A 21,930-nucleotide genomic window follows, 5' to 3' on the forward strand; every position below is an offset into this window, starting at 1 on the left:
CTTGTGGGAAAGAAGGCCAAGGGAGAAAGGGTGGGACGAAGGCAAGGATGAAAGGAAGATCTTGGCCAGGCGAGGGTAGAGCTGATACACTGAGTGGAAACAGAGTGGCCCAGGACCGGGAGGTCTCATTGAGGTTGAAGAGTGGCTGGTTTGGGGATGCAAGGTGGGGAGAACTGGAAGGAAGGGAGGCTGTGACTGTGGAAGGTGGAGATGTTTGAGGTGCAGCAGCTCTGGGCAGTGATGGGGTCCAGGAAAGGCCATGGGAGCTTCGGGCTAATTCCACTGCCAGACTAGGTGGTCCTTCTGGGCATCTCTCGTTATGGGTCAGAAGCTCCCTGGCTGTCCTGGGTGGTGTCTGAGGCTGTGACCGGAAGGAGAGATTGGAATGACAAGGTTCTAATGAGACATGACACCTCAATTTGGTATAATCTTTTCTTCCAAACTACAGGGCAGTGTATCAGTGAGGGTCCTCCAGAGAAATGGAACTAATAGGATATCTATCTATCTATCTATCTATCTACCTACCTACCTACCTATCCACCCACCCACCCACCCATCTATCTATCTATCTATCTATCCACCCATCCATCCATCCACTACCCCCCCATCCATCCATCTGTCTATCTATCCACCCACCTATCTATCTATCTATCTATCTATCTATCTACCTACCTACCTATCCACCTACTCACCCATCTATCTATCTATCCACCCACCCACCCATCTATCTATCTGTCTATTTGTCTATCTATCTATCTATCCATCCATCCATCTACCCACCCACCCACCCACCCACCCACCCATCCATCCATCTATCCACCCATCTATCTATCTATCTATCTATCTATCTATCTATCTATCTATCTATCCATCCATCCATCCATCCATCTACCCACCCACCCACCCATCCATCCATCCATCTATCCATCTATCTATCTATCTATCTATCTATCTATCTATCTATCTATCCAGCCATCCATCGATCCATCTATCCATCCATCTAGCTATCTATCTCTATCTATAGAGATAAGATAGGGTATCTAAGACATAAATGGGATATAGATAACATACAGATGGGTGATAAAGATATCTGTACATAAGATATAGATAGATGATAGAGACATAGATAGGTACATAGATGGAAAGCAAGAGAGATTTATTTTAAGGACTTTGGCTTACGTAATTGTGGAGGCTGACATGTCCAAAATCTGCAGGGCTCACCAGCAGCCGTGAGACCCAGGGAGGAGTTAATGCTGCAGCTTGGGTCCAGAGGCAGTCTGCTGGCAGAATTCCCTCTTCCTCAGGGGCTCTCTGTCTTTTCTCTCTTAAAGCTTTCAACTGATTGGATGAGGCTCCCCCACAGGTTGAAGGGTAATCTGCTTTACTCCAAGCCTACTGATCTGAATGTTAATCTCATCTAAAAATACCTTCACAGAAACACCTAGAATAACGTTTGACCAAATATCTGGGTACCGTGGCTTAGCCAGTTGTCACATAAAATTAACCATCATGGGCAGTTAGACTTGCTTGGTGATCTGATTTCATAATCTGGCCCTGTGTCCACAGGGAGACAGAGAGAGGAGGGAGGAGTTTATTTCTTGGTTGAAGAAAAGGTGAGGTTGTTGGACGTGGTGCGCCCTAGAAAACGTGTGGTGTATTCTGCTGTTTTATGTCAGTCAGCACGCATGGGGTTAATGGTCATGACCATGTCCGAGCTCAAGAGTGGTGGCCTTCTGCGCTCTAGAGCCCACGAGCCACAACTACTGAGCCCGCGAGCCACAACTACTGGAGCCCGTGCGCCTAGAGCCCGTGCTCCGCTACAAGAGAAGCCACCGCAGTGAGAAGCCTGCACACTACAATGAAGAGTAGCCCCCGCTCGCTGCAACTAGAGAAAGCCCGCGCAGCAATGAAGACCCAATGCAGCCAAAAATAAATAAATAAAATAAATAAATGTATATAAAAAAAAGAATGGTGGCCTATCTGCATAGGGCTTCCTAGGAGGAGCTCATTTCTCTTCTTGGTAGGGCCTAACCCATGGCTTGCGATACCTTGGATTGATGTGCCCCGTAGCCACGTCTGTGATTCAGCGTGCGCTCTCAGTGTCTGTGGCCACGTGGAATTCAGGCAGCAGCCAAGAGGCGACTCTTCCACACACTCGCCTTCCCTTTCTGGTTCCTTCTGCCTGGCAACTGGATACCACTATTTGAAAAATGAATCCTCTTCCTAAGTGGCTGGGCCACACTAACGCTTTCTTGGGAGCAGAGCCCTTTTGGCTCTCAGTCTGAGAGCGTGGGCTTTGGGCTATACGTGGAGTGTGTCAGATGCTGACCAGTGAGGGTCTGGCCAAGCCAAGGAAGCATGTGCCGGCACAGCGGGGGGAGCCGGCAGGTTCGGAAGTGCAGGGGGGAACGGGGGTACTTTCCAGGTTTGCTCACATACGTAGAGCACGATCAGTATTTAAAGGGTAGGTACCCAGGGACCTGGACCGTCCATTTAGAGGCGGATTGGATGTCGTGTCGATGTGATGCTGGGAGTCCTTGCTCCCACATCTGCCCTCAGCAGTGGGAGGAGTAGAGGTGAAGATGTGTCTGTTGCATGCCTGTCGCAATTCTCAAGGGTTTTCTCGTTGGAGCACAGCTGCTCTTGGGATGGCAAGGTGGGGTTTGATGACTCAAAGTGCCTATTCTGTTTGACGCCCCACACTTCCCTCCCTCTCATTTTACTCCACATCGCCTTCCCGAACTCAGAAAGGTTGGTAGAGAGGCCTGCCACTGAGGCAGCACAGACTCTGCTGTCAGCTGTAGAACCTTTGTTAATGAGTTTTTATGACCTTACGCATGTTTTTGGAGCACCTTGAAAATGAAAAAGGAATCAGCCTGGTAGGAATTTGCAGAGCCCCGTATGAGTCTCTGTTTGCACAGCTTGGCACTTTGGCGCCCCAGCTCTAAGCAAGCTTGGACAGTTTTCTTCTGGAAGGCGTTGGAAGAGAGGAAGGGAGCCCTAGTGCCTCTGTGTGCTCAGAAGTGCTGTTCGCCTGCCTCTCCCTCTGTTCTTGACCAAGCAAGTGTCATCCGTTGATCCATCTTTCAAACCCAGCCCATAGTCATCTTCTCTGCCCTCCTGACCCATCTCAGCTTATCTGTCACATCTGATGTAGGTCTAGTTGACCCTCCGTGTCCACGGGTCCCACATGTGCAGAGTCAACCAGCGGTAGATTTGGATCCGCAGTTGGCTGAATCCGCGGATACGGAGGGCCAACTGTACTGCGCGTTTTATATAAGGGACTCGAGCATCTGCGGGGCTTGCTTTCTGCAGGGGTCCTGGAACCGATCCCCTGTGGATCCCGAGGGATGACTGTATAGCATTTGCCGCCTTGCGTTGCACTGCCTTGTCATCGTGTTGAGTGCGTTTTAGCCATCAAACCCAAGACTCTCGTTACTGACAGCGGGATCAGTGCTCGGACAGTGCTTGGTGTTGGTCCCTTCACTAGGGTTGGGAAGACAGTGGGGCAGAGACTGAAGGGCATTGTTGCACTGGGGAGCCAGAGCTGAGGTGAGCAGCTAGGAAGGCCCTGCAGGTTGGCCGCACAGTGATGGGCCATGTGAGCCGAGTGACAGAGAAACCAGGTAGGCTCAGTGAAGGGGAGCCCTCACCTTAGGTGGGACCCCAGGAGCTGATGACCAGGAGGGGGACCAGGGGCAAGGACTGGAGCCTGGGCTCAGGCCCTCGGGACAGCCCCACCTACCATCCTGAGCACACACATGTGCACCCTCCACACCCAGCCTTATAGGTCCTGGGGTTCCCTGCCTCTGCCCTGAGGGCTGGTGGGGACCCACAGAGATGGGCCTGAGTGCATGAGGACAGAAGTGGTTCATAAGCAGCGGAACCTTGGCAATGTCCTGGCGTGGCTGAGAGCAGACGTGGCCTCCCTTTGCTTGGGGTCTTCAGTTAAAAGACTTTGATAACTCCTCGGAGACCAGCACTCAATTGGCCCCTTGCCCAGATTCGTAGCCAGAACACTAGGAGATTTGCCCATATTCCCACCAGCCTTATCAGCCCCCGGGGATGATGAAGCTGGCTTCTGCTCACCTGTCCCACTTGAAGGGACCTCTCCTGGTCTGCACTGTGTTCCCAGCAGCCCTTGGGTATGGTGCAGCTGGACACGGAGGACCGCCACCTCGCTGGGGCTTTTAGGGCAGAGAAAAGGAAGCTGAGGCTCAGAGAGACCAAACCAGTTAGCCAAGTCCCCCTAGCTAGGAAGGGGCTGGGCTGGAAATTGTGTAGCTACCACACCCTGCCTTGGGCACGCAGGGGCGTTTGCAAGAGTCTAAAAGTCAGATGGTGATGTTCACGTCCAGGCACCCCTGCAGCATTTCAGACTTGCTGTGTGACTTAGGGCAAGTGACTTCACCTCTCTGTGCCCCAGTTTCCTCAGCTGTGAAATGAGGATGAAAATACTGCCTACCTTATAGGATCGTTGTTCATGCTAAATGAGATAGTACAGCACAGGGAAGCTTCTAGCAGTTTTTGACACCTGTACTATGAAGTGTTGGTTATTATCATCAACATTATTATCTGTGATCTTCTGGGTCTCCTAGAGGTTGCATCTAAATATTTTTACAATGATGGGGATCTTTTGGGGTCCTTTTTTTTTTTTTTTCGGTACGCGGGCCTCTCACTGTTGTGGCCTCTCCCATTGCGGAGCACAGGCTCCGGACGCGCAGGCTCAGCGGCCATGGCTCACCGGCCCAGCCGCTCCGCGGCATGTGGGATCCTCCCGGACCGGGGCACGAACCCGTGTCCCCTGCGTCGGCAGACGGACTCTCAACCACTGCGCCACCAGGGAAGCCCTGGGGTCCTCTTTTTGTTTCCAGGTTGGCCGACTGGGTCACAAGTGTGTTTTGATACCTCTTACCTGTATCACATTGGGGTCATAGAACTTGTTTCCCTCAGAGGTGTTCGTGGGCAGGGCTCTGCTTCTGAGAGGGCGTGGGCGTCTCCTTGGGCTTTGATTTCTTCCCTGCTGGAGACCTTGACCCTTGATCGTGGCACTTGACTCTCTAGTGCGTTCCCAGAGGCGGCCCAGTCTCCCAAACTCTTCTTACTCAGCATCAGTGAAGGAAGAGCACGGGCACTTTTGGTGCTAAGTGAAGTCAATGCCAGTGACTCTGGGGTGATCAGGATGAGGGAGGGGGGACAGTGGTTACCCTTAGGCAGTTCCGGAGTTCAAGAAGGCCTCCCGGACAGCTAGACAGATGAACAGTGGTAAGGTGTCTAAGAGACGTCACGTGGTTGGTTATTGGTCTCTGCCGTCTTTTCTCTGTGAGGACAGCTTCACAGAATCTGGTCCCTTGTTAGCCCTTTGAGGAGAGGAACTTGGTCTCGAATTTCTTTGTAGCTCCCCTCCTGGCCTGGAGCTTTGATTGGAATTGATCCAGACCTTAAGATAGGTTTCCCACCAACCATTTTCTTTCAGACAAAAGATTGTTTACTTCTTTCCTTTCTTTTATAAATTTATTTATTTATTTATTTATGACTGCGTTGGGTCTTCATTGCTGCGCGTGGGCTTTCTCTAATTGCGGTGCGCGGGCTTCTCACTGTGGTGGCTTCTCTTGTTGTGGAGCACGGACTCTAGGCGCACAGGCTTCAGTAGTTGTGGCTTGCGGGCTCTACAGCGCAGGCTCAGTAGTTGTGGCGCACGGGCTTAGTTGCTCTGCGGCATGTGGGATCTTCCCGGACCAGGGCTCGAATCCGTGTCGCCTGCATTGGCGGGTGGATTATTAACCACTGCGCCACCGGGGAAGTCCCAAGATTGTTTATTTCTTACTGACTAGTTATTGAAAGCAAATGTGTGATTTCTGGGACCCATCTCTGGGTCTGTTTCTAGAGGACACACACAAAGCCCTGTGGAGTTTTAGTTATTTTGCATTTTCTGTGGCATGCCGGCCTCTCCCCGGGTATCTTTCAAATCTGGAACCTGTTCTTTTATCCACACGACCTTCCGGGTTTCTCTCATTCACCTGGATTTTGCAGTCGGGGAGGCAGGAAACGTATCTGTTTCTGTATGTTCCATGATATAAAGACAAGGCTGGATGCTGAGCTGAGCTGACGGCTCGCTTCCCAAAATCTGCCTGCCTGTGGGCCATTGCACAGCACCTTGGCACTGAGCACCGTCCACCTGGTCAGCTCTGCAGGAACTCGGAAATGGGGGGGGGGATGCTTCTTTCACGTCAGCCCTAGTCTGCAGGGTGTGGGATACTCAGATCTGTGTGGTTTGGAAGCACCATCTGAGCATCATCAGGCCACAGGGAGGATTGGTCCAGCATCAACTCCAGGGGCAGGAGCCGTACCTGTTCTCTTCCTCTGTGCAGTCTCTAGTATTTCTAAGGCCTGTGTGGCCTCCCTGTTTCCTTTTCATCATCCATCCATAATCTCCCTTCCCGCACTCATCTGCTGCCTTGGGCATGGGTGTCTGATCGGAAGTAATGTATGTTTCAGTCTATGTCTCCTCTTTACAGCAGGTGCTTACGGCCTCAGTTTTCTATCTGTCCAGCATACTGTGGCCACTCCTGCATATCAGGCCATAAGCCAGGCTTAGAGATTTTTTTAAGGTAGAGTCTGCCCCTGTAGAGCAACAAAACCATGTTGATTTTCATAATGACCGTATTCCTATTGTCTGCCTATTGGGAAACACTGAGATGTTGGGCACAGGAAAGGTGAATCGCTGTGAGCTGGGCGAGGTTGGAGCCCGGAGCCCTTTTGGGGAGCAGAGTCCTGGCTGGGTCCTGCAGGGTCTGGGTTGAATGAAAACTCTGGAAGCCTGGCCCATGGTAATGGGAAATCTACAAAAGGGATCAGAGGAGGCAGGAGGGAGGATGGAGGGGCCGGGCAGGCAGGCTGGTCTTTCCATCGGTTGGTACATTGCATTTTCCCAGGACTCTCAAAGGCTGGTCTCACCTGATCCTTATGAGGACCTTAGCCAGGCACCTAGAACTAAATACAGTGAGGATTATTTTGACAGCTTTAGAGATGAAAGAAACATGAGCACTGTGCCCAGGGTGACAGGTTCAGTGTGTGGCAGAGAGCTTCTTGCTTCTGAGATTCCCCCACGATTTACTGAATGGCCACCTTGACCGTGAAGGGGCAGGACCGGGGGCCCACGAGTCCCATCTCAGCAGAGGGAATTGCCTTCTCTGGCCAAGAGGCTTAACCCGCCACTCAGCCTTAATGGCAGCCTGACCCCATTACCTGTAGCTGGAGAAGACGGTGCTGGTACGATGCAGTTTGGCCTTTTTGTCTTCTTAATTTCAAGGGCCAGAATCTGTTTAAAAACAAAAGGCCCTGAGACTTCCCTGGTGGTCCAGTGGTTAAGACTCCCCACTTCCAATGCAGGGGGCACGGGTTCAATCCCTGGTCAGGGAACTAAGATCCCAAATGCCGAGTGGTGCAGCCAGAAAAGAAAGAAAGAAAGAAGGAAACCAGGCCCAGGAGTGCATGTCAGAGTAGGTACGTGTGTACGGGCGGGGTGCTCGCGTGTATGTTGAGGAGCAGCTGCTAGCCTGCCAGGCTCAGGATGGCTGCCGGCCCTGTCAGGGAGGCTCCGAGGGACCTTCCGGGATGCGCCCTCCTCCCCCGGCTCACCATGCAGTAAATGAGATGATCCCCGCCAACTGCCCATGAGCCCATCAATAACCATTCTAATCTCCTCGACAGCCCCCAGAAGTGAATTTACAGCATCGAGGTAAAAATGAGGCTGCATGATCAGTGGATCCCTGGATGGTCTCCTCTAGGAGACACAAATGTATATTGTAACAAAACTTTATTTTCTTCTGAAAATTGCCTACATGATTAATATGGCCCAACACAGCCCAAGCTGTTCAGCATAACAAAACAGCTGTATTTCTTGCTGTCTCTTCAGTGCTGCTTCCCTTTCACTCCATTCCCTTCGTTTTGCTCTGGAACGCATTGTGCCGTATGCTGTACAGTCTCACACAGAGAGGCGGGGGATGCATTGAAATGCACTAGCTCTGTATTCCATTCTGCTCTGTTTGCACTTGGTATTTCTGATGCGGCTCAGACTATGCATAAAACCACATTCCCCGGGCCAGAGTGCTGGTGCTTCCATCACTGAGGCATGCAGAGCCGGTTCCCTGGGTACCAGTCATCTCTTATATCACTGGGCGCCCCCAGGGAGGCCCAAGCCCTACGCTACGCCCTTGAGTCCAGCCTGGATGAAAAACATTCTTCTCTCTCACCCTGTCTTCAGGTATGGGGGAGTTGCTGGATATTAGAAGGGAGGACCTCTTAGTCAGGTGGTCACATTTCCAGTCCCCAGGGAGATTCTAGGAACGCTTGCAAGAAGAGTTAGGGTGTGTCAGGCAGCACAGTCCTAGCAGGTAGAGGCCCCTCTTCCTTGATGATGATACATTTCATGTGTGTTTCATGTCTTTTCCCAGAGTGTAAGCTCCATGAGAGCAAAGGTCTCCTGTACGGTGCTGGGTACTGGGTAGGTCCGAGAGATGTCTTAGTTTGGGTTCTCCCGGAAGCAGACCCTGAAACAAAGATTTGAGTGCATTCGTTTATATGGGCAGTGAAAAGGGCACCACTAAGGGGAAGTAGGACTGAGAAGGGAAGGTGTCCCCCTAAGAGGGTGTCATGCAGCTTGCCACCATGGGTGACGGAGCTTAATCCCACCGGGGGAAACTCTGGGAGCCAGTGTAAACCCCACCCCTCAGAGTCAACCACCTCAAGGGCTGAGGGAGCTGGAGTATTTATACATCATCTCCCAGCTGCCTCTGGATGAGAAGTGATGGGGGTGAGGCAGTTGCCCAGAAGGCAGCAAAGTGGGCTCCGAGGAGGGAAATGCGGGAGCCTGGAGTGGGAAGTCGGGAAGGTGTGCACTGAAGTGAGACCAGGGGGTGCGTGTGGGCGTGGCAGCCTGGGAGACAGGCGACATGTGCCCAAGACTGATGCTCCTCATTCCTGTGGGGTGGTACATTTGGGAGAAGTGGAACTGGATTTCTTAACTGTCTCCTCCTTAGGCTTTATTCTCAGATATTAGCCCAGAGAGGCCAAGAGGGAACCAACGATTCTCACCTTGGGAGGACGTGTACCAGGATTGGGCTGACGGCCTTACCGTGTGCAGCCACAGTGCCTGTGCTTTGCTCCTTCCTCTGACTCTGCTGTCCCCTGCTGTCTTCCCCCAGGTGTAAGGAGCTGAAGTTCTCCGAGGAGCTGCCCCAGATATCCATCATATTTATCTTCGTGAACGAGGCCCTGTCGGTGATCCTGCGGTCAGTTCACAGCGCGGTCAACCACACACCGACCCACCTGCTGAAGGAAATCATCCTGGTGGATGACAACAGTGATGAAGGTATGGGGCCGCCAACCTGCATGCAGTTGTTGGAGAAGACAGTGCAAGCACACGATGTGAGCGGGGGGAAGGGTCACTTTCATTCCATCCTGAGCCCAAGTGACTTTGTCTTCTGTCCCTGGGGCATAGCTGGAGGATGGGGGCCTGTTTTGGGGGAAGAAATCCAGGTAAACACTAGTTAATTAGTCCTTGAGTCCTCTAGGGCTCTGAAGAATAAACTACTGTTATGTGTCTGGACTCATGTCCCCTCTTCATATTACCGAAAGCAGATGACATCGAAGAGGTGAATTCCTCCGCGATCCCCACCCCCCATCCCATCTCCTTGGCCCTTTCGCCAGAGGCAGAAGAAAAAGGGAAATTCTATCTTGTGATGGGAACTGTTGATCATACATCAGAATTCCCCTCTGGGCCACTGTGCCCAAAGTGACTGTCGGTAGAAATGCACAAGGTTTGCAGGTCTTCAGGAGTTCAGTTCTACTAGGAATGATGGCTCCATTAAAAAATATAACAAATACTTTTTGTATTTGTTATATGACAATATCAAAACTCCTTTGAAGTCCTTGGAGACGGAGGCCTCGTGTGAAAGTGGTGGTAGGGGGGTTGCTTTGGCCAATTGTACCTTTGTGTTGGATCCCAGCCTAAAAAATTCACTGCAGGGAGAAACGCGCACTAGCCGAGGACATCAAAGAAAGGCAGCCAGTGTGCGTGCTTAAGGCCAGGGAGGCTTATCTTCAGAGCAGCTGAAAGATTAGGAGCAAGCTGAACCCCTTGCTCTCGGTGTGATCAGTAGAAGATGACCCCATGCTCCCCAGTCAGCAGAGGGTGAGGAAGAGGCAGGACAGTGTCATGGGTCCTGATGGAAACCTGAATGTCTTCAGCAGCTCCAATGAGCTCACGTTTCATCGGCCCAGGAGCTGAAGTCCCCCGGACCCTTCTGAACCAGCTGATAGTTACCACTGAAGTGTGTGAGTGGGTCTGGACCCAGCATTACACCCATCAGGGCACCACCATTTCCCGGGCCTCCAAGTTTTGAGGACTAATGGGTCATTTGCTGGATTTTTCACATTCTTATTTTAAAACTTACATGGAGGGTCTTCTTGGGAGAAGGAGGTTCTTTCAGTTCCCTGAAGCCTCTAAGTCAGCCGGCCAAGTCATGGCTCACAGTGGCCTTCTCTGCAGCCTCTCTGTGTGCCCCTGCAGACCTCTGGCTTCAGAAGTACTTCCAAACCCTCTGCAGGGAATCCTGACTCCTACTTCCCCCCCTCCGTTTGCTGGCTAAATCCCTCTCGTCCCCTGGGTGTCCCCTCTGTGTCACTTCCTGGGAGATTCCTTTGCTGACATCCTAAGACCCTTGCTCTGTGCTGCCTCAGCTCCCTGTATCCTCCTGTAGCACACAGCACATGAGATCGCTGTGCCTTTCATAGCTGGACTCCCAGTACCGGGCAGGACTTGGTTTCACAGGGCCTGGCTGGTAGCCAGCCCTCTGTGAGTCTCACCCTATTACCGAACACAAGTTCTTGTGCCCGACACACAGTGAGGCCAAACAACCCAACATGTCAGGGTTTGGAGCAGAGAAAGGTTTATTGCAGGGCCATTCAAGGAGACAGGTGGCTCATGCCAAAAAAACCGCCAAACTCCTTGAAGGATTTCAGCAAAGCACTTTAAAAGGCCATGATTACTTGTTGCAAACTTCTTGGTGTCAGAATCCTTTGTTCTTGTAGTTGTCCACGTAGACCAGGTCAGGATGTTCCTCTAAACCTCCAAGACAAATGTTATTCTGTTCTGCAACTCTTTATCACTACATGAGTGGAAAAGTGTTATACCCTTAAAGGTCAGAGCCTTGAAAACAGGTTATCCTGTATATCAGGCTAAAGACAACATACTTTTACAAAAGGTGAAGAGCCGGCATGACTAAACACAGGCAACAGAGCACAAAGGTTAAAGTAAAAGGAACAGATCTAATATGGAGTCAGATTTGTTCTTCCCTGTTACAGCCCAGCCAGGGAGTAAATGATGAAGCTGAATAGGGCTGGGAAAGGGCTAGCAGGGGGCAAGCAACGAAGTGACCAGAGGTGGTGCAGAGAACAGCTAGCAGACCCAGAGAAGAAAGCAAACAGTAGGTGCTGGACTGAATTGGGGGTGAGGACTCACTACCAGTGGGGCTCCTTTCCCCGAGGAAATCTCAGCAGACCCAGCCCAAGAGGAAGAAATGGAAGAATAGGTCAGTCTCAACCAGAACACAAGCTCTGTGAGAATGGGGGTCTCCAGTAGATGTCTTAGTGTGGGTTCCCCCAGAACAGGCCCTGAAACTAAAATTTGAGTGCATTAGTTTATTTGGGAGGTAAAGTGCATCATTAGAGGAGTGGGGAAGTAGGATAAGGAAGGGAAGGCAAAGCCAGCGTAAAACCCTCCCCTCAAGAGTTGACCTGCTCAAGGGTGAGGGAGCTGAGGTATTTGTATACACCTTCAGCATCAGATGCTTTCACATCAGAACCTCCTGGAACCCTGGCCTGGAGGAAGTTCTGCATCAAGAGGTCTGGGGTGGGTCTGAGAATGTGCATTTCTCACAAGTTCTCCAGTGATGCTGCTGGTGTAGGGACCACACTTTGAGACCCACTGGGTTAAGTACCATTTCAGTGGTTCACACTTCAGGTCTAAATGAAGATGTTTAATGGGTGAGAACAAGTAGGGAAGAGGTATTTGTTTCAGTCTGATCATAAAGTTAATTCCCATTCATCCTCCCCTGTCCCCCGAGATACCTGGGGAACCCAGAGTGGTCTACATTAATATTGTTTCCCTGTTTTCTTTCCCCAGCTCTAGCCTCTATATCTTTTCCAGGCTAGAAGTACCTTCTCTTTAACTGGAAGAAGAAGTTAACATTTTTTTTCTTTGTGACTAGTATTAACAAATTTTGTATATGTTCTATACACATTTGAAAAGATACCCCTACTCTATAATCATGAAATTGAATTCCTGCCAGACATCAACTTTGTGTGTTTAGCTAGACTATGAGTTTATTTTTTTAAGTTTTTTTGATAATGGTGTTTTAACATCTCCTCCTACAATGACTGCTCCTTCCTGTGTTCCTAATAATGTTTGATTTCTGTATCTTGTTGTCAGTTTCTTTGGCAACTGTAGATTTGTATCTAAATGGTTTCACTATTAGCAGTGGTTGTTACCATTATGTAATGCTCCCTTTATCTTAAAAGCATACTTTTTTCCCCCTGCCTTGAATTTAGTTTGTCTAACATTAATATTGTTATCCCTGCTTACCTTCTGTTTGAATTTGATTAAAACAGTTTTTTCCAGCCTTACCAATTTTTTTTTCTGATCTTAAAAGTAATGCACGCTCTTTGTAGGGACATTTGAATTTATCAAAAAGCACATATAATTGGACAAAAACAAATACTGAAGAGACTAACCAGAAGCAACTGCTCATTTGCCTGTGTTCTCACCCTCTTTTTTTCAATGCATGTTTTACATTAAGATCCTATAGTAAAAACAAGTTAATGTTATTGTTTTTTCTCCTCTGAACTGTGAAGCATAATATCTCCCTTTTTATTAAGAAAAAGTTCTGCAACCATCATTTTAATGAGGGTAGAATGGACCATTCTCAGGCTAGTCAAGAATGGCTCAGGTGGAAACTGCAGCCCTCCACTTCCATGTTATCACATACATTCAAGGAAAAAGAGGCTTTTCAGAGGGCAGACAGCAGAAGCAAGAAGAACTACAATCCTGCAGCCTGTGGAACAAAAATCACATTCACAGAAAGATAGACAAAATGGAAAGGCAGAAGACTATGTACCCAGATGAAGGAACAAGAAAAAACCCCAGAAAAACAACTAAATGAGGTGGAGATAGGCAACCTTCCAGAAAAAGAATTCAGAATAATAATAGTGAAGATGATCTAGGACCTTGGGAAATGATTGGAGGCAAAGATCAAGAAGATGCAAGAAATGTTTAACAAAGACCTAGAAGAATTAAAGAACAAACAAACAGAGATGAACAATACAATAACTGAAATGAAAAATACACTAGAAGGAATCAGTTAGCAGAATAACTGAGGCAGATGAATGGATAAGTGACCTGGAAGACAGAGTGGTGGAAATCACTGCCACAGAACAGAATAAAGAAAAAAGAATGAAAAGAAATGCAGGCAGCCTAAGAAACCTCTGGGACAACATTAAGCGCACCAACGTTTGCATCATAGGGGTCCCAGAAGAAGACAGAGGGAAAGGACCCGAGAAAATATTTGAAGAGATTATAGTCGAAAACTTCCCTAACATGGGAGAGGAAATAGCCATCCAAGTCCAGGAAGTGCAGAGAGTCCCATACAGGATAAACCCAAGGAGAAACACGCTGAGACACACAGTAAGCAAATTGACAATAATTAAAGACAAAGAAAAATTATTAAAAGCAACAAGGGAAAAATGACAAATAACATGCAAGGGAACTCCCATAAGGTTAACCACTGATTTCTCCGCAGAAACTCTACAAGCCATAAGGGAGTGGCACGATATATTTAAAGTGATGAAAGGGAAGAAACTACAACCAAGATTACTCTACCTGGTAAGGATCTTATTCAGATTAAACAGAGAAATCAAAAGCTTTAAAGACAAGCAAAAGCTAAGAGAATTCAGCACCACCAAACCAGCTCTGCAACAAATGCTAAAGGAACTTCTCTAATGGAAACATAAGAGAAGAAAAGCACCTACAAAAACACCCAGAACAATTAAGAAAGTGGTAATAGGAACATACATATTGATAACTACCTTAAATGTGAATGGATTAAATGCTCCAACCAAAAGACACAGGCTTGCTGAATGGACACAAGAACAAGACCCATATATATATGCTGTCTACAAGAGACCCACTTCAGACCTAGGGACGCATACAGACTGAAAGTGAGGGGATGGAAAAAGATATTCCATGTGAGTGGAAATCAAAAGAAAGCTGGAGTAACAATACTCATATCAGATAAAATTGACTTTAAAATAAAGAATTTATAAGAGACAAGGAAGGACACTACATAATGATCAAGGGATCAATCCAGGAAGATATAACAGTTATAAATATATATGCACCCAACATAGGGGCACCTCAATACATAAGGCAAATGCTAACAGTTATAAAAGAGGAAATTGAAAGTAACACAATAATAGTGGGGGACTTTTAACACCTCACTTACACCAATGGACAGATCATCCAGACAGAAAATTATTAAGGAAACACAAGCTTTAAATGACACAATAGACCAGATAGATTTAATTGATATTTATAGGACATTCCATCCAAAACCAGCAGATTACACTTTCTTCTCAAGTGCACATGGAACATGCTCCAGGATAGATCACATCTTGGGTCACAAATCAAGCCTCGGTAAATTTAAGAAAATAGAAATCATATCAAGCATCTTTTCCGACCACAACACTGTGAGATTAGAAATCAATTACAGGAAAGAAAACCATAAAAAACACAAACATGTGGAGGCTAAACAATACATTCCTAAATAACCAAGAGATAACTGAGGAAATCAAAGAGGAAATCAAAAAATACCTGGAGACAAATGAAAATGAAAACACAATGATCCAAACCCTATGGGATGCAGCAAAAGCAGTTCTAATAGGGAAGTTTATAGCAATACAAGCCTACCTCAAGAAACAAGAAAAATCTCAAATAAACAATCTAACCTTACACCTAAAGGAACTAGAGAAAGAAGAACAAACAAAACCCAAAGTTAGTAGAAGGAAAGAAATCATAAAGATCAGAGCAGAAATAAATGAAATAGAAACAAAGGAAACAATAGCAAAGATCAATAAAACTAAAAGCTGGTTCTTTGAGAAGATAAACAAAATTGATAAACCATTAGCCAGGCCCATCAAAAAGAGGGAGAGGACACAAATTACTAAAATTAGAAAGGAAAAAGGAGAAGTTACAATGGACACCACAGAAATACAAAGCATCATAAGAGACTACTACAAGCAACTGTATACCAATAAAATGGACAACCTGGAAGAAATGCACAAATTCTTAGAAAGGTATAACCTTCCAAGACTGAACCAGGAAGAAATAGAAAATATGAACCGACCAATCACAAGTAATGAAATAGAAACTGATTAAAAATCTTCCAACAAACAAAAGTCCAGGACCAGATGGCTTCACAGGCGAATTCTATCAAACATTTAGAGAAGAGCTAACACCCATTCTTCTCAAACTCTTCCAAAAAACTGCAGAGGAAGGAACACTCCCAAACTCATTCTACGAGGCCACCATCACCCTGATACCAAAACCAGACAAAGATACTACAAAGAAAGAAAATTACAGACCAATATCACTGATGAATGTAGATGCAGAAATCCTCAACAAACTACTAGCAAACAGAATCCGAGAATACATTAAAAGGATCATACACCATGATCAAGTGGGATTTATCCCAGGGATGCAAGGATTCTTCAATGTATGCAAATCAATCAATGTGATACACCATATTAACAAATTGAAGGAGAAAAAACATATGATCATCTCAATAGATGCAGAAAAAGCTTTTGACGAAACTCAACGTCCATTTATAATAAAAACTCTCTAGAAAGGGGGCACAGAGGGAGCCTACCTCAACATAATAAAGGCCATATACAACAGACCCACAGCAAACATCATAGTCAATGGTGAAAAACTGAAAGCATTTCCTCTAAGATCAGGAACAAGACAAGAATGTACACTCTCGCTACTATTATTCAACATAGTTTTGGAAGTTTTAGCCATGGCAATCAGAGAAGAAAAAGAAATAAAAAGAATCCAAATTGGAAAAGAAGAAATAAAACTGTAACTGTTTGTAGATGACATGATACTATACATAGAAAATCGTAAAGATGCCACCAGAAATCTAGTAGAGCTAATCAGTAAAGTTGCAGGGTACAAAATTAATGCACAGAAATCTCTTGCATTCCTATACACTAACAACAAAAGATCAGAAAGAGAAATTAAGGAAACAGTCCCATTCACCATTGCAACAAAAAGAATAAAATACCTAGGAATAAACCTACATAAGGAGGTAAAAGACCTGTATGCAGAAAACTATAAGACACTGATGAAAGAAGTCAAAGAAGACACAAACAGATGGAGAGATATACCATGTTCTTGCATTGGAAGAATCAGTATTGTGAAATGACTGTACTACCCAAAGCAATCTACAGATTCAGTGCAATCCCTATCAAATTACCAATGGCATTTTTTACAGAACTAGACAAAAAAAAATCTTAAAATTTGTATCAAGACACAAAAGACCCCAAATAGCCAAAGCAGTTTTGAGGGAAAAAAAAACGAAGCTGGAGAAATCAGACTCCCTGATTTCAGACTATACTACAAAGCTACAGTAATCAAGACAATATGGTACTGGCACAAAAACAGAAATATATGTCAATGGAACAGGATAGAAAGCCCAGAGATAAACCCACACACCTATGGTCAACTAATCTGTGACAAAGGAGGCAAGGATATACAATGGAGAAAAGACAGTCTCTTCAGTAAGTGATGCTGGGAAAACTGGACAGGTACATGTGAAAGAATGAAATTAGAACACTCCCTAACACCATACACAAAAATAAACACAAACTGGATTAACAACCTAAATGTAAGACCGGACACTATAAAGCTCTTAGCGGCAAGCATAGGAAGAACACTCTTTGACATAAATGACAGCAAGATCTTTTTTGACCCACCTCCTAGAGTAATCGAAATAAAAACAAAAATAAACAAATGGGACCTTATGAAACTTAAAGCCTTTTTCACAGCAAAGGAAACTATAAACCAGATGAAAATACAACCCTCAGAATGGGAGAAAATATTTGAAAACGAATCAACGGACAAAGGATTAATCTCCAAAATATATAAACAGCTCATGCAGCTTAATAGTAAAAAAACAAACAACCCAATCCAAAAATGAGCAGAAGACCTAAGTAGTCATTTCTCCAAAGAAGACACACAGATGGCCAAGAAGCACATGAAAAGCTGCTCAACATCACTAATCATTAGAGAAATGCAAATCAAAACTACAATGAGGCATCACCTCACATCAGTTAGAATGGGCATCGTCAGAAAATCTACAAATAACAAATGCTGGGGAGGGTGTGGAGAAAAGGGAACCTTCTTGCACTGTTGGTGGGAATGTAAATTGATCCAGCCACTATGGAGAACAGTATGGAGGTTCCTTAAAAAACTAAAAATAGAACTACCATATGACCCAGCAATCCCACTACTGGGCATATACCCGGAGAAAACCATAGTTCAAAAAGACATATGCACCCCAATGTTCACTGCAGCACTGTTTACAATAGCCAGGTCATGGAAGCAACCTAAATGCCCATCAAGAGACGAATGGATAAAGAAGATGTGGTACATATATACAATGCAATATTACTCAGCCATAAAAAGGAGTGAAATTGGGTCATTTGTAGAGACGTGGATGGATCTAGAGACTGTCATACAGAGTGAAGTAAGTCCGAAAGAGGAAAACAAATATCGTATGTTAACATATATATGTGGAATCTAGAAAAATGGTACAAGTGAACCAGTTTGCAGGGCAGAAATAGAGACACAGATATAGAGAACAAACGTATGGACACCAAGGGGGGAAAGCGTGGTCGGGGGGTGGTGGTGGGATGAATTAGGAGATTGGGATTGACATGCATACACTAATATGTATAAAATAGATAACTAATAAGAACCTGCTGTATAAAAAAATAAATTAAGAAAAAAGAGGTTTTTAAAGAACTTACAAAAAAAAAAAAAAAGACTGGCTTGGGGAAAGTGTGAATAAAGCCAGGTAACTCTGGATCTGGGTACACAGGCAAGTCAGGGATTTTCCCTTTTAGTTTTTGTTTTTTCAAGTCGTTTGTTTCATTCAGCTTGAATATTGACATTGGCCTAAATTAATCCCAAGTAAGAAGCAATTCTTTGTACCTTTATGCATTATTACACTGAAATCAGTCAGGCAAAATCACTGCTCACCACATCCAGCGGGCACTTCCTTCTCCAATCCGGCCACATCTGACATTGCTGGCAGCTTCCTTCTCGGCATCTTTCTCTTCTGGAGGCCCTGGCACCACTGTCTTCTGATTGTCCTTCAGTCGTCCTTTTCCTCGGCTTTGTGCTTTAGTTGGGGTCACTCATGGTTCTCACCATCAGGATACACTGGGCAGCCTCCTCCACTGTGCACATTCTGCTGACCTCCAAAGCCATCCCCCGAGCTCCACACCTGTGTGTCTTCTGCCTCCTAGGTGGCTACCCAGCGTCCCTCTGAGACCATAAACTCAGTCAGTCCAGTGACTAACTTACCGTTCTCCTTTCATATCCTCTTCAAATAGTGATGATTTTATTTCTTGCTTTCCAATCTGGATACCTTTTGTTTTTTCTTGCTTAGTTTTCCTGACTCCTTTATTTGATTTAAATTTTTTTTTCTTTTTTTAAATAGAAGTATAGTCGATTTGCAAGATTGTGTTAATTTCTTCTGTACAGCAAAGTGATTCAGTTGTACATATATATACATTTTTAAAATATTCTTTTCCATTATGTTACCATAGGATACTGAATGTAGTTCTCTGTGCTGTACAGTAGGACCTTGTTGTTTATCCATTCTCTATATAACAGCTTCCATCTGCTAACCCCAACCTCCCACTCCATCCTTCCCCTAGCCCCTCCCCGTTGGCAACCACAAGTCTGTTCTCTATGTCCGTGAGTCTGTTTCTGTTTCATAAATAGATTCATTTGTCTGACACCTTTATTTAAAAAAAAAAAAGTACTTACTAATAAATACTCGTTATCCTACCATGTCAAGAACAAGAAATTGACCTTTGTGCTTTCCTAAGAGTTACAAAAACCTCTTCTGGGGAGTCAGCTAGGTCATCAATGACCCCAGGGAAGTACAGGGCTTACCCCAGTGGGGGCACCTGGCAGGGCTATCGTGTGAACCAGGTACTGGGTAGAAGGCAAAAATCTGGACAGATGGAATGACGTGTCCTCTATTTTCTGGTTCGGACCTCATCAAGGCGTACTGCCTATGTTCAGGAGGAGGTCAGAGCATAAGGATGAAATGAATGACCTCAGCTGGTCCAAGCCGCAGGCATGGAAAACCAGCACAAACCTAGTCAGTCTCTGGTCAGAACATCTAATTATAGGGAAGGATGGGGACCAGACTTATTCGGATGATCTCCCCTCAGCTTTAAGTGTGGTCAGGTTGCAGGAGAGATGGTAACGATAACCCTCAACCCGTCTGCCTCAAGCCACACCGCTCCCATGTGATGGTTGGCCATGGTGGATCTGTCTCCCTTCCCCATCCTCCTGGAGATCTCCTTTGCCCCCCACCTATGTTGGACCCCATGCCTCTCTCTTTCTTGGTTTACATACTGATTCTGGTGAAACTCAACATCTAGAAGTTTCTTGAGAAATATTACAAGGAAGATAAAATCTTTTGCGATTATCCATGTCTGAAGAAAGCTTTTCCCTAAATCTTCTGTGTGAATGATGGCCTGATTGAGTTAGGTATCACCTTCTTTCAGAATATTGATGGGTTTGCTCCATTATCTTCTGTCTTTCAGTGTTTTTTAGAAGAAACAAGAGTCCTGATTCCTGATCTTTTGCGTGTTTCTTTCCTTTCTGGAAGCTTGAATCTTCATTTTGTTTGCAGAGTTTGGAAATTCACAGTGATGAGCCTTGGTGTAGGTCATCCAGTGGCTTCAATCTGGAATCTAATGTCAGTTTTCAGAAAATTTCTTGGAATATTTAATTGATAATGCCTCCCCATTTTTTCTCAGTTATCTCTTTCAGCATCTCCCACTGTATTCCATTATTAAACCTCCTAAACTGAACCCCCAATTTTCTTATCTTTTCTCTGCTTCCTTACCTTTCCTTATCTTTTTGCTCTGATATATTTGCTTTCTTCAGTTTTATCTCCCTTCCATTCTATTCCGTTTTTTATATCTGCTATCATGATTCTGCTTCCAGTTCATTTTTATTCTCTGAGAGTTCCTTTTTATAGCGTATTGTTTTTATTTAATGGAAGCAATATATTTTCTGATCCCTTGGAGGATATTAATAATGTTTTGTTTTTCAGTTTTTTCCCTGTGTGTTCTGTTTCCAGAAGGTGCTTTTTTTCTTTGTTATTTAGTTTCTATCTCCCACCTTGGAGGCTTTCTCTCCCCTCCCCCGAGCCTGTTGTCAGCTCATGATTACTTCTTAAGAGGTGATTAGGCAGCTGGGGGCTGGGGGAGGGAAAATGGGGAGTTAGTGTTTAATGGATACAGAGTTTCAGTTTGGGAAGATGAAAACGTTCTGGAGATGGATGGTGGTAACGTGCTTGCACAACAATGTGATTGTACTTAATATCACTGAACTGTAAAGTAAAATGGAATATTTCACATTGTTATATATATGTACACACACACACACACACACACACACACACACACACACTCTGAGTGCTTGGACTTCCAGGGTTTGACAGCAGAGGGGTCGGACACATCTGTCGATCTGTGAATCCGCTTTCCAGCCTCCCCAACTTCACGGTTGATGTCTCGTCTTCTGTCTTCTCTGCCCTTGGAAGGTTATGGGTTTATTTTATTTTTTTTAATCCCTTTATTGTAGTTTTCAGTGACTTTTGTCCAATTCACGAGTCAAATCTATTATCTTATCCCAGAAGTTCCATACTTATTTTTAAGAACTTTTAATAGGAATTGATAACTTGTTCTCCAGATATGTGTACTGTCCCATGAAAAGTATACGAAACTATCTCTTTCTCTGTATCCTCACCAACACCAAGTCTTATTAATCTTTGTCATCTTTGCTGTTCTGATGAGTGAAAAATGGCATATCATTTTTAGATCTGCATTTTGTGAATATTAGTGATATTGAACAGTTTTTCATACATTTGACCATATTTCTTTTTTAGGGATTTGCCCATTAATAATGACACTCATGTTTTTTCTATTGGAATATTTATCTTATTAATTTATAAGAACTTTGTATATATTTAAAAACTTTTTACATTCATTTCATAGATAGTTCTCTCAATTTGAGCTTTCACTTTAATTTGTTTACAGTATTTTTAGACAAGCCTAAAGTTTACATTTTTATATAGTCAAATCCATCAGTCTTTTCCTTTAGTAACATCCTAAGAAAGTTATTCATGGTCCCTAGAAGGTTCAAATATTCATGCATGTTTTCTTATAGGTAAATATTTCTTTTCAAAATAAATTCCAACAGATTACATATTTTTGTATCAGGTGTGAGAAAGTTTTAACCTAGAGACCCTTGTCTCAAAGTATGGTTATCTCGATGTATTTAATAATTCATCCTCACCACTTATTTGAAATATCCTGTTTTCGTATGCTAAAATATTTTACATTTGGAAACATTGAGGCTGACTCACATGAGGACTGATTGGTTATGAAGGAGGGTAAAGAGGAGGGAGGGGTCAAAGAGGACTCCCAGGGTCCTGGCTCCGGTGACAGGACAGGTTGCTGCCATCCACTAAGATAAGGAGTACGGTAGCATAGGTTTGGGAG

At 45.2% G+C, this 21,930-nt stretch overlaps 1 protein-coding gene across 1 annotated transcript in view; it reads left to right on the plus strand.

Annotated features, from left to right (window-relative positions):
• The window catches only part of GALNT17 (polypeptide N-acetylgalactosaminyltransferase 17), a 449,423-nt gene that overhangs the window by 215,813 nt on the left and 211,680 nt on the right, over positions 1-21,930 (plus strand). Inside the window, exon 3 of the mRNA XM_030871939.2 lies at positions 9,207-9,373. Coding sequence (XP_030727799.1) covers positions 9,207-9,373 — 167 coding nt within the window. The remainder of the gene's footprint in view (positions 1-9,206; positions 9,374-21,930) is intronic.

This window comes from Globicephala melas, chromosome 15, assembly GCF_963455315.2.
Source record: "Globicephala melas chromosome 15, mGloMel1.2, whole genome shotgun sequence".
Classification (NCBI taxonomy): Eukaryota; Metazoa; Chordata; class Mammalia; order Artiodactyla; family Delphinidae; genus Globicephala; species Globicephala melas.